This window comes from Zosterops lateralis (genome assembly GCF_965231275.1).
Source record: "Zosterops lateralis genome assembly, chromosome: 1".
Lineage (NCBI taxonomy): Eukaryota > Metazoa > Chordata > Aves > Passeriformes > Zosteropidae > Zosterops > Zosterops lateralis.
Window position 1 is genome coordinate 52,864,170 of NC_139762.1, and position 16,364 is coordinate 52,880,533.

General features: G+C 38.8%; 1 protein-coding gene across 5 annotated transcripts in view; it reads left to right on the top strand.

The window, feature by feature from the left end:
• The window catches only part of TPK1 (thiamin pyrophosphokinase 1), a 301,853-nt gene that overhangs the window by 230,509 nt on the left and 54,980 nt on the right, over positions 1 to 16,364 (top strand). For all 5 annotated transcript variants that reach the window (XM_083859788.1, XM_083859787.1, XM_083859785.1 and 2 more), the window contains one exon: positions 9,194 to 9,305. In XM_083859788.1, coding sequence (XP_083715914.1) covers positions 9,194 to 9,305 — 112 coding nt within the window. The remainder of the gene's footprint in view (positions 1 to 9,193; positions 9,306 to 16,364) is intronic.

The window sequence follows — 16,364 nt, forward strand, 5'->3', positions numbered from 1 at the left end:
GAGCCTGACTAAAGAATGGCTGCATTCCAAAGGACATATACTATGCGGCTAGTAAAAGTTTAAAAGGTCAAAGTGTCATTGAGGCAGACCTGGTTTAGTTAACAAAATGCAGAAGCTTCCTGAGGAATGAAGAGTAAGCCATAAAGATAAGGATAACACTAACAGTGGGATTAAGACTTAGCAACGTGTGCGTCATTGGCTGAGAGCCAATAAGGAGTTATACTTTTGCCATATGTATGAGCTAGTTATGAAGTGTATAAAAGTGTAAGACAAATTGTAATAAGACGAGATATGCTGACCATAAAAGCATGAGGCATGTCTACCACGGCTCAATAAATCCCTTACAAACCAGCATCCCCAGATCCCTTTCTGCAGGGCTGCCCTCCAGCCACTCCTCTCCCAGTTTAGTCTCGTGTCCGGCATTACTCCATCCCAGGTGCATAATCTGGCATTTAGACTTCTTCAGTTTCATGCCATTGATGATTGCTCAATGCTCCAATCTGTTCAGACACCCCTGCAAGGCCTCTTGTCCCCTGAGACAGCCACCTCCCAGTTTCATCTGCAGACTTGCTAACTGTGCATCCAGCTCCTGTATCCAGGTCATAGATACAAATATTGAACAGAAGTGGCTCGAGAACTAAGCTCTGAGGAGCACCACTGATCACTGGTCACCAGCCAGATCTAGTAAAGGTTGCATGGCAACCCTTTAAGCCTGGCCCTTCAGGCAGTTCTTGACCCAGTGCACCACCTAGCTGCTCATGTCAGTTGGACAGCTTGTCCAGAAGGATGCTGGGAGGGACAGTATCAAAAACTGCACTAAAATCCAGCAGAACTACATCCACCATCTTCCCTTCATCCAGCAGACGGGTAGCCTTTTCAAATTAGATAGGACTTTCCCTTTGTAAACTCATGTTGACTAGACCTGATGATTGGATTGTCTTTTAAACAATAGCACCCAGTAGGATCTTCTCCGTAATTCTTGCAGGTACTGAGGTTAGTCTAATAGATTTGTAGTTTCTTGGAGCTTCCTTCAAGCCCTGCTTAGGAATCAAAAGAGTGTTGGCTAGTTTCCAGTCAGTGGGGATGTAACTAGGCTTCCAAGATCTTTGGTAGATGACTTAAAAAGGTCCTTCCATAATATCTGCTTGCTCGTTCAGTGCTCCAGGATTAATCTCATCAGGCCCATAGAGTTACAAACATTCCACTGATATGGTTGGTCACTTCATTGTGTCAGTGTCCACAAATGACCAGCATTTTTGATCTCCTGAGCCCTTCAGAGCAGATTCACAGGGGACATTCTCCTTGAGTAGCTGAAGTTTGCTCTCTTAAAATCCAGGTTGGCAACTTTATTGGTATTTTTCTGTCACTGCACCAAAAATTTATTACTTAACCATTTCACGCAAAGGCTGGGTATGCTATCAACATGTTGATAATTTTAAATACTCATTTGGGGAATATAAGAAGTCCTCCATGTAAGTCTAAGGAAAGCAAAAGGTAAATGCCACATGAGTATTTTTTTTTCTTTCATTGCCTGCTATACAATGTAATTTCTTCCTTTTTAGTATTTTAAATAAAGCTGTGATGCTTTTGGGATGCTCCCTCAGAATTATAATTGGGCTGACACATGTGGTGCTGGAAACACACATTCAGCATGCAAATTCCTGTGAGAAAAGATGGCAGGCTGACTGTGTTTGTTTATGGTAAGAAATCACTGTCAAATATTTAGAACTCAGGTTGGCCTATTTTGAATGATTTTATTGTGCTTGTGAATATTTCTCTGTATTCTGAGTGCCAAATCTGTCACTGATGACAGTGATGACATGGATAAATCTGTACTGAAATGCAAGGGGCCTGGAGCTATATCCATTACAAAGTGACTGTTGCAAATAAACTTCTGACCCCTATCCAAGTATGTCTCATGGAGGAAAGTGAAGTTCTGAGCAGTACAATATTCCATTCCCCCACCAAGTCTCTCAACAAAATAATGGATTTTTTAAGGACTGTAATCTCCAGCTGACTACTGAGCTATACAAGAGAAAAGAAAAATGTAGGGGAAAAAAGAAGAGAAAAAATGAGGTATTTGAATGATGGGCTTGAATTTCCTTTAATTAAACTTTTTCTTCTTGACCTGAGCAACATGTCTTTGAATTTCACAGGTGTAGAAAGAAGTCAGTCAATCAGCCATTGTAGAAAGGAGCAGTCATTGCTAGCACCAGATCTGGGGCATAACATGTCTTCAAAGCCTGCTGTTATAGAGCAGAAGCCATTTTTCTGTCTACTGAGAGTAGATATGGTTTCTTATCCTAGGTCAATAAATATCTTTATAATGACAGCAAATTGTTTCCTCCTGTAGCAGAGGTTAAGAAGGAATGCAAAATTGTCTCCTAAGTTCATTCTTTGCTACTTCCAGCCTCTATCTTTCTTGCCTAGAGGTATATGATAGTTACAGTCAGAAATGAAAGAGAGAAAAGAGCATTTGTGAGAATCCTCCACTCAATGAAAGGAATTCTGTTCATCAGTTTGTTTGCACTGAAGAAATTACAGAGGCCAGGCTTTTTGAAGCCCTTAATCCTTACATGAAACCTCCAAATATGAAGCCAGTTCTATGAAAAGAATGGTGGTATGTGAGAGGATTTGTGGGCTCACGATTTGCTGCCATTGTATAGGACATTTTTAAAAAGTCATCATAGGAATTGAGAAATACAAGATTGAGAAATACCAGAAGCTAAAAGAAGGTGTTGACCCGCAGCCTGTTGATCATTCTTCTTACTTATGCAGTATAGAAGATTTACAAGTGAGAGTTTGAAGCAGGAGAGCTACAGAGATTTGCCAGTTTGTCTGGGAAGACTCCTAGGAACAGATAAACAGATTCGAATTTTGTGAATTCTTGCAATAGCATAAAGGTGCCTTCCAGTAACACTCAGCGATTCAGTGCTAAGAAGAAGAAATTGTTTCTTGCCACAAGTTAGGTGAACATTATCCTGTCTTTTAAATTAACTCCCACACTTCTCTAATACCCAGAAAAATAAGATAATATAGTCTAGATAGAAGGGATCCTATAGACTCTTCCCCTGTAGAAATACACAAAAAAGGAAGGGCAGTGACACTAAATTTATTATGAACTGATTCATAATGAGAAAGATTATGCTGTGTTTTTTATCACTTAGGAATTGCAGAGTATTAGTGCCCTTAGTAAAGGCCCCTCTAGGCTGACAATTTAACTGCAACACTGCATAATAATTATACAGGCAATATGAAATCTTCAGCAGCTTGTCTACTTTTCACTCTTACCTGCAATCTATTATACTCTGTAGTCTCATAAATGGATATAAAGAAAATGGTTCTGATTTTTTTAAGGCATCACTAAAAATGCTAATTAAACCTATAATCATGAGCCTGCTGAGGATAGAGCATCGAATGCACAAGCTCAAGGATAAAATGTCACACTGGGCCAGTCTAAGGCTTGCTTGAATTTAGAAAAGGACCAGGGGTTTCTTGATTATTGTAGTTTCACTCTGTGTTTGTGGTGTATTTTGCACTGACTTGTGGAAAACTGGAGAAAATGTTGTGGAACCTCATTTGCAAGTGTGAAGTTTAAACAGAATGAGTTTCTCCTTTTGGTGGTGTTCAGAGTAGAACAAGAATTAGTATTTACAGCATTTGTCAATCTTTATGATGTCTGTGAAAAAGAATTAGACTAATGAAACTCCCTTCTAAAGTAGCTTTTGTATTCCCAGATATCTTTTTAAGTTGAAAATATATTTTCATCCCTTTATTTGTGTGCATGTTAGCACGCATGCTGCTGGCACTTTTAACTGCTTGCAGTATTCTAAGGGAAGTATGCTTTCACTTTTTTTTGCACCTGTGATTGCTGGGGTTTTGCCACACATACAGGCTGGGCTGCAGAAGACAGGGAGTTGTTCACAGCTCATGCTGCAACAAGTGATGGGCAAACAAGGGATTCACTCCCTGTGCTCAGTGACAGGAGAAGTGTTCACTCAGGCTGGTTTTTGCTAGGACTGCAGAAGATGTTCATGTGTGAATATGTGAAATTCTGGAATCATTTGCTGTCTGTGGATAATTCATACATTAGATATACAGCATCAACTATTTAAATGTATAACCTCAGGGTGTACTAACTCTTTGCAGTTTACTGGCACTCACTTCCACAGGGATTTCTGTACCCTTACCATAAATTGGTTTGAAACAGATGTGTTCATTAATTGGGTCTAATAAGGATTATAATATATTCTGTCTTTCCTTCCTGGGATTTTATTCACTGTAAAGTAATTTTTTTATTAAGTGCTTCTCTTGAAGGGTAGCCTTGGTAGGGCTCTGTCTTGCAAATAACTGATACACTTAAGTCTATCCATTTCAGCACAGGAACAATATAAACTTTGATAGTAGGAATTGGCAGGACTGGGTCCAACAGTTTTCAGTATTATTTGGAAACATAATAAATTTGCTGATTTTTCTCTATGTATTTAAGCAGTCATTGATATGACATATGAGAGCTATTAGATGTATGAGTTTTTGCTGGAACTGTGGATACTTTTATTTTCAACAGTAACCAAAGGCCTGGTTGGCTCAGAAAATGTTCTCTGAATATAACATAATAGCAACTTGGCACTGTGTGTATTTGTGTGAAAAGACAATTGATGATATTTTAGGGTTATAACAAAATGGCTCTTCTTAAGTACATCCTTTTAGAAAAATTGGCTGTGTTTATCTTGCTCAAAATCTCAGCCTAAAAGCTTTTATTATTGTTAAGTCAAGCTCTTACACAACTAATGATTAGTAGAAATATTTCTGGATTTTTTTTTTCTTTATTGTCAGTCATATTTGATTTTAAACATAAATGTTCTCAGTTTTGTTTCATCCTTGTTCCTTTTCTCTTCCTCCCCTCTGCTGCTGTCTTTGGTGATTGTGTTGATTTCCACCCATTCCCTAAGTCTTTTTTCTGCATACCATTTTCTCCATCCAGATGTTTATGTACTAGAACAGATTGTGGTTTTTTCTTTTTCCCTGGGTAACACTGTGACATCTGTATTTAGTATTTTGCTGCTGTTGTTGCTTTCAAGTGTGTGCTGCCATCTATGGAGTAATCATAGAAATAAAACTGATTAAAAAAAAAAAATAAAAGATGGTTTTTTTTCAGAAGATCATGGAAAACAAGATCTAGGTAGTGGAGGAGGTGTCATAGAGCAGTTGGCCACATCTCAAGAAATCCTGTTTCTCTGTAGTCCCAGATCTCACACCAAGCATGGGTGAAAGTACACCTTTTAGAAAATCAGTGATTTCTAGTACTGAAATTATTCAGTTGATTTTGTTAAATCAAAGTAAGTTTGCTTTGTCCTTCAATCTGGCAACTCATTCCTTTTTCTTTTCCTTCTCTGTTTACTTTCACATGTCCTAGATATTCTGCAGTTTCCAAGATCTGTTTACTATATCTTTCTTAATTTGTTTTACAAAGCTTAATTTTAATTCCTTAACTTTCCCCAGCATCCTGTTAAACTTTATGCCTCTCCTCAATGTTCAGTTTCAGCCTGACAAGTTCCAGGTTTCTCTCCTTCAGATTCCTTCAGAATGCATCACTGCAGATTAGTCCCCATTCTGTCTCTCTTTCATAACATTTTGTTCCTCTATATCTGTTTTAGAGTGTACATTTATTGCAATGCATCTCTTCAATATGGTCTGAAAAGCACTTGGAGAAGTAATTTTCTCTGTACTGGGGTATCCATGCACATAGAGAAGCTACCACTTTTGTCTTGATGCTGTTCATGTGCTTTCAGCTTGCAGATTTTTGACTAAGGGTTTAGCATCTCACAACCTTGAATGGGGTTAGGTGAATGCATTCCTGGCAATCAGACTTCTATTCATTTCAGTTAGATGTGGCAAATAATAACTATGTCTTTAGGTCTTTCCTCAGCAAAAAGACTGTTGGAGTGGGTGTCTATTTAATCACTACTTCTTAAATGCTTTCTTATAACACAAGGCATTAGGCATCAAAAAGAAAAGTTTAACCTATGTGGATAAAGCATTCTTAAAAATATCTTCTGACATTTTCTTCTTATTGCTGAACTCAAAAATTGATCTTATTTTCCAGCATCAAAACAAAATGAAGGAAAAAAGATCGATGCTGAAGATTGATCAATGTTTTTCAAAACTGACTTAATAAGATAAAAATCAATGCAGCTGTATTATTTGCCATTCTTTCATCAACAGGAACATTCAAACATGGTAATATTTGATTCTTAAGTTAAATGTGAAAATATTTCAGTTGCCTCCTACAGAGGCAAAAAAAAATATAAGAAGAGATTTATTTAGTCAAAGTTCAGTTTTCTTTTTAAACCTAGTTTTGGAAATTTGACTTCTGCAGAAACTGAAAACAGTCTGATATTTTAAGTGACAGTATATAATTATTCCTTTAATCACACAGACTTAAATAGAACAAATTATTACTTGTATTTGCAAATTACAAGCTCTGATCCTCCCTTCCTTCTGCAAATATCAGTTCCATCTTGGTTGAGAGATCTGTACTCAAAAAATTAGAGATAAGCTTGGGAACTGAATTTCCCTCATGGCAGGTTCACAGTGCTTTGAATTTAGAGCTTTACTGTACAAATGCATTGGCTGATTAACCTTTTTTGGCAAAAATGAGTGAGTTATTTGCAATTTGTTTGTTTTTTCCCAACATTCATTTCCCTTTTCTGCTCCCACTATCCCCAGTAATATTAAAATCCCTTATTGATTTATTTAAAGAAAAGCTTGAGAAACTGACTTCTGTTATATTATTGAACCAATTCCTAACATAAGTTTGGCCTTACAGCTGAAAGGATTTTTCTTTTTTTAATTATTTGCATTTCAATATTCCCATTCACCTGCTGCCTTGGATTTAGCCCTTTGGGCACCCTATTTGAAATTTCTCTTAACAACTGAGTGCTAGAAAATGTCCTTTTAGGGAAGAAAATTATTGTGTGTACATAATCACTGGAACGTGTGAACTGGGATTTTCAGGAAGTACCAGACATTGAAACACTCCTGATAAAATCCTAGATATTGGCAAGCCTCTGGTATTGGCATCTTTTGTTTTAAAGATTTATTTCATGAGCACAGGAAGACAGCTTTCTGCATAAATTTCTACTGAATTGATTCCCTATCTGCAAGCTGGGCCAGAATGTCATCAAATAGGGAATGCAAACCTGATAGTAGTTAGACATAGACTTTGAGAATATGGAACTTTATCAGGTTCTCTGTGGGGCCAGCTACTTTCTCATCTGCTTTTCATATTCCTTTACTAATTGATTAATATGGTGAGTTTGCTCCTCTCCTCCAGCAGCTGTGAGCAGCAATGTGTGCATTCACTGGGATCAGACAGTCCCATCCCTTCATCTCTCATTCATCATCAGCTTCATTATCGACAATATCTGTAATCGCATAACGAGAGAGCTTGTACTTTTAGCTCTCCTCTTCCTTTCCTCCTCCCTCCATGCTGTGAGAGAGAAATGGCATGGCATATTGCATAGCTAAAAGCTTATCAAGCCTGAATTTGTTACACCTCTGAATTTAGCAGGCAAGCATTCACAACCACTACACATATCCATGGCTCATCACCACATGAAGCTGGACACCCTGAGAGGACAGATAATATTGGATTGGTTTCCTTGTTCCTCTGCAAACAATCAAATAGACTTAAGCTATGCAATCTGATATTCCCTAATTGACAGCTTTTCCAAGGTTCATTTGTTAACTGAGAGCATGACATGTATTGAAGTTGTTTCTTCATAATGCATTTGGCATTAACAGGAGAAGCTGTTGAATGCCTCAGACATCAATGTCTCAGCAATAAGATATTTTGACTTTCTAACTAGTGACTTTGTATTTGTAAGGCATGTGAAATGAGCAGAGGACAGGACAGGGCAGGAAAAAAAAGCAGATCCATTCTCCTGACAAAATTTGTGAGACTTTTTTTTGCTGTTTGGGACATTTAGTTGAGTTTTATGGTTCAACTTTTCTTCATTTCTTTTGGTATAAAACCTTGGTTTCTTGCTTAACAGAGTGTTCACTGAATAGTCATAGGTCATCAGAGTCCTTTTATTTTGGTATATTTATAAATAGGTATATATGGTTTTATTTATAGTGATGAAGAATTTGTGTGCAAAGGACGTGCTCAAGAGTTTTGCTTGCCTGCATCCACAAGGAAATAAAATAAAACCCCAAATTTCCTCTATTTCAAAGAATCCCAAGCTTCTCTACATGAATCCCAGGCTTATTTGAAGGAATAAATTACCTGTGTAGAAGAGGCCAGATTTCTCCACTGATCTTGTCATTACTTTTCATTTGCTGCTTTCTCGTAGCTGGTTTCCATAAACACTTTCTTAGTTTCTTAGAACACAGATTGTGCCAGAACTGTAACACTCAGCACTTTGCATTCTGTTAAAGATTTCCATTATCTACTCTTCCTTGTCACTGTTCATAGGATGTTCACATAGAGCTGTAAGTGCTAATTAAGAGATTTATCACAAATACATCATCATTAATAGCTGTTGTTTCTTCTGCATCCCATGAACATTTTAGTTACTAGATAAATTTATCTTAGGTGTAAAAAATGTTTTAATTTGAGTTTTTTTCATTACTTAGTGAAAGCAGGTTACTCTAAATATTTAGGTTAATTTCTCTAGCACCTAGTTAAGTTTATGCATGTATTTCTCCTTCTGGGAAGAGTACATGCCTGGAGAAGTACATGAAATTTTACAGATGTTGTCAAAATAATTGAGGCACTTCAGTGGTGCTTTGACTAGTACTGTTTACAAAGTGAAACACAGCTGTTTAGACGAGGAAAAAATGAGTGAATGGATCAGGATACCTTCATTTCACAGGAAAAAAGAGCCTAGCTTTGACAGAAGGGCCTATTCCAATAATACCAGGGAAGAATGAGCAAAGCTAGCTTCTGCTTAGAAAAGCCTAGAAACAAACTTTTGAAAGCCCTAAGGTCTGGAACCTAAGCACACATCTCTCCTCCCTCTGTAAACATCAGTGGCCTGACTTCCTGCTGCAACCAAATATTCCTGAGCCCTTGGGGGACAGTCTGGACCTGTCTCCAAGTACCTCCTCATTTGTTTGCAAGGTCTGCCATCAAATGCCATTTGGGCACCTGGCAAGCACTGACTCCAGAAACACTTCTGTCTTGCAGGGCAAGCACAGGCTGCACGTGGACACGGGACTGGAGGGCTCCTGGTGTGGCCTCATCCCCGTCGGGAACCCCTGCGAGAGAGTGACCACAACCGGCCTGAGGTGGAACCTCAGTAAGTGAGATGCCTCTGGGACAATGGGTTTGGTGTGGTCCTGATGCTACATTTAGAGCAGCTTCACCACTGATGAAGGGCCTTACAAGTTTGAAGGTGAAGCATGGCATTGAATCCCTGCCAGGCCAATTTTTTTTTTAGAAATGAAGAGGTTTTTATAAAAAAAAGCGAGAGGAAAATATCTCAACCTGAGATATCACAGGCAGAAACACATTTTCCATTTGGGAGTCATTGTGCTCTTCAAACAGAACATTTGTTGAGGTCATGATACATTACCATCTTGATACATTGCCCTCCAGGGAGAAGAAGCCACGAGTGTCTAAACTCCTGCTTATAAGCCATAAAGTTACAACAGACAAATAATAAAGTGGTACAGATTATTAAAGCTACTTCACTTCGCCTGAACTGCTTCATGTATATTGTCTGTTTCTCGACCCTGAATGAATAGATCCTTTTTCTCACTTTAAAGTGGAAAAGAGTCCATTTGATCTAGAACCAGGGACATTTATCTGTAGAGAAAGGAGGTTTTATGACCCAAAAAAACTGAAACAATCTTCATCCTCCTGCCTCTTCCCTCCACACTGAGTCATTTGGGATGCATTTACACAGGAAAGTAACGGGATATTTTCCATAAAAATTCATTAAAACTTAAGTGGGAGCAAAGCAGTAATTGAGAGGCACTAATATCAGTTCAATTGACATGTCCAGGCTTTAGAGCCATTCCATGCAGAAAGGGCATGCTGTTCTTACAGTTTGCAGTGCAATGTCTTCACTGGCTAAGAATGAATGTGAGTGACCCACTGTGCCAGCCAGCAGAACATCTGCTGGTTCCACTGAGAGCTTGAGCATGTGCAGTTAAGGTGGTGGTCAGCATTAGTAGCTCATTAATGATAACAGATATAGATATGGCATTAGTTTTGGATTGTGGAAGAATTGCCAGATGAAGAGCTGTCTGGCTACCAATGTTCCTGTCCTCTTAAACTGGACTGGAAGGGCTGAATGTGTTCTGTGAGAGACATTCCTTTGATTTTAAAAAAGAGTCAGATATTTTCATTTGTATGTATAAACACAGTTGACATATAAGATACTGAATTTTCATCTGCTCATCTCCTGTTGTCCAGCAACTTCTGTGACCCATTGCACTGAGATACTAATTTCTTCAGAAAATGTTCTATCCTTCAGAATGAGGTGCAAGAAGCTCAGACCAGCCTCACATTAATGAAGGAAGCATCTCTGAATCCTGTGTTGCCTTGCAAAAGGCGACTGTGTGGATCAAAATGTGGTAGTTGCAATGAGGTCACAGCCCTTTCTTCTGATTTTTATTAGTTGAAAAAGCCATTTTTTCAGATACAACAGAATTTTTTCTGTTTAATTCCATAAATTTAATCAGATTTACAAGGTCCTCTTTAGAAAGTTGGTAATTTTAAAGATGGTCTGTCTGCTCTGTTCCTTTGTTGCTACTAAATTATGTTTGCCTGATCTGCTAAAGCTAAAGAGAAAGGGATTGCAAGTCAGCTGTGCCAGCTGGAGGAGGATGCAGGGGGGAGATGAAAAGGCAGCAAATATTTTTTTTCTCTAGAGTAGGGTTAAGATATCAGTTTCTTAAATGTTGATCATAACTAGATATGGACCTGTGGGGTTTTTTAATACACTTAATTTTATCTTCCTTTTTTTTTTTTTCTGGGGGACAGAAAAGTATTTGTATGACTGTTTCCTGCTTGTTTCACCTTAACACAACACCATCATTTCTGCTTCTCCCCACCTTTGCTGCTGTTGTTTTCCAGGAGGAAAGAGAGCAGACCTTTAGAGTGTTTTCCTTGGTGATGTATATATTGCATCCTGTCACAGGCTGTTTTCAGTCTCAATATTCATATTTCTCCTGGGTTGTAGTTCTTTCATTTACTTCTCCACATTAATCATGGATATATCTGTAAAGCCAAAAAATTATCTGGTCTTCCTTGAAGAGGCTCAATCTATCTGAGACATCAAGGTCATTACAACCTGAAACTGCTCTCTTGCTCAAGTGACTAGAGCTAACATTTTCACTCATCCAAATGCAGAATAACTTTTGAATAAGGTTATTGCTCAAACAGTGATTAAAAAATTAAAGTGCAGTTATATTCCCCAAAAGGGAAACCAATATCTCCAGTTCAGCATGTGGTTAGTTGTGACTTGGTTGGATTTTTTCCCTAATAAATGGGACCTACAGTCTGATAGTTAAAGTTTGATACTAGCTGTCATAGTTAAGTTAATGCACTTTTATGATGCCTGTAGTTTTGCACTTACTTCAAAAGATATTAATCCTCCTGTAACTTGGGATGGAGAAACAAAGGATCAGCTGGGAAGAAATAGAATAATAAGAATAGATACTGAAGTGTGATGTGGGTGTCAGCCTTGCTGCTGATGTCTGGCAATGGCAGAGCTTTACCTGTTCATTCATTAACAGCAATCTGAGCATACACCTCAGTGTAAATATATTGTAAACCTTAGTGAATAATTTTTTTGTGGTTATAAATTCATTTTCATGTGTAATTCATAAAAGAAATGGAATTTTTAAACTGAACACGACATGAAAGGCCTATTCCTCCAGTTTGTTATGGAATTAATTGGATGTGACCTAACAAGTTGGGTTTTAAAAAGTAATTTTTGAGCCCTCAGAATATTTAGGTACCTGGGCAGTAAACTAATTTCAGAATTTTAGTTCAAACACTGATGCATTAGGTGGTAGGGGAGCCCTCATTTTTACAAACAGTAATTTCCAGCAAATCAAAATTCAAATAACACTGCAGTACAAGAAAGAGCTGGCTTTGCATCAAGGTTTTTGATGTTTAACACCAATTTCTGCCTGAGCGTCTCTAGATTACTCTGCCAATTAAAATTGGTAAAACCTTGAAGTGGTAGTCAAATGTTATCTGTGTCCAGTGTGCAGGTGCTGGCATGATACTTCATAGGTTCTGAATACAAAAAGATAAGGATAAATAACTAGGACAGAAGCTGTATTGAGGTTAAGAGTAAGTTACCAAAAATCTCATTTCAATGGCTGAATTTGATAAACCTGAAATCTGTAAGTTATTTCTGCTAGAAGAGAATAGCTGGCATGTCTCCTAATATTACAGAATTCAGTACTTTTTTTTGTATGTTTGTTTGAGAAAGCAGCATGTATGCATGCTTTTTATGTCAAAAATAGAATTTTCATTTGTTTTAGTTCTCATCTTATGGGTGAAAGAACTTGGAGAAGAAAGTGGAAAATTGATTAGAAAAAATATTTTTATCCATATTTGCTATTGTGTAGCACATACTCAGAACATATTATAAACATATTCTTTCCATTCCCAAAGGGATACAGACCTTTTCTCTATTAAAATCTGATTTAAAACACAGGAATCAGATAATGCTTTATCTGATTTGACTCACCTGGCTGCTTGCTGATAACAGCTCTCATGTCTAATAAATAAATAACAAAAAATCCAATAATGCCAGAATTACCCAGCATTCTTCATTAGGTCCTCAGTGGTGCTTTCATGGAAGGTAAATAAGAATGAAGGTAGAAATCAGCTGCACTGCTCATCAAAGAAGAGGTTGGAGGGTAATGGAAGGCTTTTTTAGGAAATTCTTCCTTTTCTGTGAAATTACTTTAGAAAATAATCTTTCCAAGTAATTTATTCTTCATCCCTATGGCCTTTTAGATATGCTGTATGTCATGCCTGTACTGAAAATGCCAGCATATGTGTGTGTGTGTGTGTGTGTGTATATATATACCTATCTATAGCTATCTCTCTATATTTATCCCTCTCTCTATATATATAAATATATATATATAAACCCTGTGTGTATGGTATTGTGCTTTCCAGATAATTTTCATGCCAATTTGCCTTCTTTAGGCAGGAAGTTAAATTGCTGTAAAATGCTGCCATTGGAAAGAGTGCCACTGTCATTCCACTTCAAAAGGCAATAGCAATAACAACAGGAGCAAGACCTTTCTCTAACTGTAATAACAGAGCATCCAGTGACTACTAATGGCACAGGTAGATGGACAGGATCCCAAATCATTTTGATGCTGTTTACATTGTTAGTAAAATAGAGATGTTTGCACTGTTTTACTTCACTGGAGTTTTATTGATGTTGCATTGTGAATGAAACAAAAAGTTTACAGAAGCAGTTGTGGTTTATGTTTTTGGAGAATTCATAGTCTAAAAGATGAAAGAAAATTAATAACTTCTGAAAAAAATGGGGAAAAAAAGAGGGTCAGGGACTCTTCTGGGAAATGTTGTAAATTAAAATGGACAGGTATCTGTGCTAGTGAGGCTGTTTGTAAAAGCACTCTCTTACCTGTTTCATAACTGAAATAGTTTATATCACACATTTTGCTACCCCAGTTCTGACTGAGGCAAACTAAGTGGTGCTTCTGGGAATAGCTTTGTTTTCAGTGGCAGAGTAAATAGCTTCACAGCTGGATTCCCATTCTCCTCTGCTTTCCTCTCTTTCCCTCCCTTCTCTTGTTCTTTACTGGCAGAAGATACATTATCAGTGATGTATTTTTTCGCTTATCCATTACAGCACTAAGACTCTGGGTAGGGGTGGAATGGACAGAAATGATGTTGCTGATCCCACAGCGTTGGGTGGCGTTGACCTTTGGCAAGCTGTTTGCCCACAGGAGTGCTGCTGTCTGCCTTCCAGGGTCATATCATTTATTACAAGGCATGGCCTGCTGAAATACTTTTCCAGTGAAGCAGATGTTCTGATGGTGGCAGCCTGGCATCCCACTGGCTTACTGCAAGTCAGCAAAAACAACCAGGGCCTTGCTTAGCATTGCATAAAATGATTTTGAACTAGAAAGACCATTTGGTGTACATTAAATGACTGATGAACACAGAACTCAGTTGTGCTGGGCCTCTAAACCTGTATTTGCATTTTTTTGCTGAACAGCAGCTTGAAAACTCAGACTTTGTGAAAAGGCTTGAAATGGGGATTTGAGGTCACACATTCAGTTAATTTCCACATATGTCAATAAATGTTTGGAATTAATGGGAGAGAGATTCAGATCCAGCTCCTCTTTGGTGAGGCAGCAGGGTCCCTGGCATTCAGTTTGGAAAGGCTGCTTTAAGGAGATAAACAGATATGCTTTTCCAGATCACACTGTTGGGGGAACATTAGTACTGTGGGCTCTGCTAACAGAAAGATTTGTGTGAGTACCTTAGTTCAGAACTAGCTCAAACCACTTTTAGTGGTAAGGTCAGTTCAGCTGGAAAGCCATCTCTAATGGGATATAGAGCATGTATATATATTATCCTTCCATGCAGCAGTAATAGGCAATAATTGCCAGGAAGGAGTAGAATAAAAAAATCTCAGAGAGACTCCAGCACAGCTGTGCACAGAGTAGATGACTCTCCAAAACACAAGTGGTACCATCTTGAAATAAAATTTAGAATCATCATAGAATGTCCTGAGTTGGAATGGACCCATCAGGATCATCAAATCCAACTCCTGGACCTGCACACGACAATGCAAAGAGTCGCACCATATGCCTGAGTGTTGTCCAAGTAATTTTTGAACTGCATGACCCCAGAAAAAGTCTCTCTTCGTCTTTCTTGTAGGCTTCTACTGGAAGGCTGTAATTAGTTCCCTCTGGATGACATCCCATCATTCAGCTGTGTCAACTGCACTATTCAGCTTGATGTCATCTGTAATTTTGCTGAGGATGCACTTAGCCTTTCATCTACATCATTAATGAAGACATTTAATAGCAAAGGTTCCAATATGAATCCCTGAGTGACACGTCTTATCACAGATGTCCATTGGGACTCTGAGTCACTGACCACCACCCTCTGAATGTGACCATACAACCAATTCCTTATCCACCTAATAATCTATCCATCAAATCCATCTCTCCCCAGTTTGGAGAGAAGGATGTTGTGGAGAACTGTGTTCACTACTTTTTACAGAAGTCCAGATAAATGACATCTGGAGCTTTGACCACTTCCTTGGGAGCCTTCTCCACTGATGTTGTCACCCCATCATAGAAGGCCACTGGGTTGTTCAGAGAGGACTTGTCCTTGGTGGAGCTGTGCTGGCTGTATCGAATCACCTCCCTGTCCTCTATGTACCTTCGCACAGCTTCTAGGAGGAGCTGTTCCATGATCTTCCCAGGCACAGAGGTGAGACTGACAGGTCATTGGATCCCAGGGTCCTACTTTCTACATTTTTAAAGAGAAGTATGATGTTTCCCTTTTTTCAGACACCTGGGACTTCACCTGACTGCCAGGACTTTTCAAATATGGAGAGTGGCTTGGCAACTACATCAGTCAATTCTCTCAGGGCCCTGGGATGTATTTCGTCAGGTCCCATAGACTTATGTACATTCAAGTTCCTTAGATGGTCATGAACCTGATCTCTACTTACAGCAAGAAGTGTTTTGCTCCCCCAGTTCCCATCCTGCTGTCCATCCACTCAAGAGGTGTAGGTAGAGAGGCTGACACATTGAGATGAAAGAGCTGTAGAGTACCTCAGTCTTCTCCTCATCTGTTGTTCCCATTTTCCACCACTGTTTATCAAGGGTGGGTGCACCCTCTTTGACCTTCCTTTTCTGGTTAACATATCTGTGGAAGCCCTTCTTGTTATTCCTTGCATCCCTTGCCAGGTTCAACTTTACCTTGACCTTCCTTAGCTGTATTTCATCTCTGTACTCTTCCCAGGTCTTCTGTCCTTGTTTCCACTGCCTGTGCATTTGCTTCTTTCCCTTTAGTTTGAACGACCATTTCCCTACTCAGCCATGCCCATCTCTTGTTTTCCCTGCCTGTTTTCTTGCTCCTGGGGATTGCTGGCTCTTGTGCTCTATGGAAGACTTCCTTAAAGATCTGCCAGCTCTACTCTCCTCCCCTGTCCGTGAGGGCAGTTTCACAAGAGATCCCACTGACTGTCTCTCTGAAGAGCTGGAATTTTGCTTTCCTAAAGTTCAGAGCCTAACTTTACTCCTTACCTGACCTGTACATCTCAGGACTGCAAACTCCACCTGTGTGTGGTCACTGCAGCCCTGGCTGTCTCCAGTCTTGATGTCCCCAA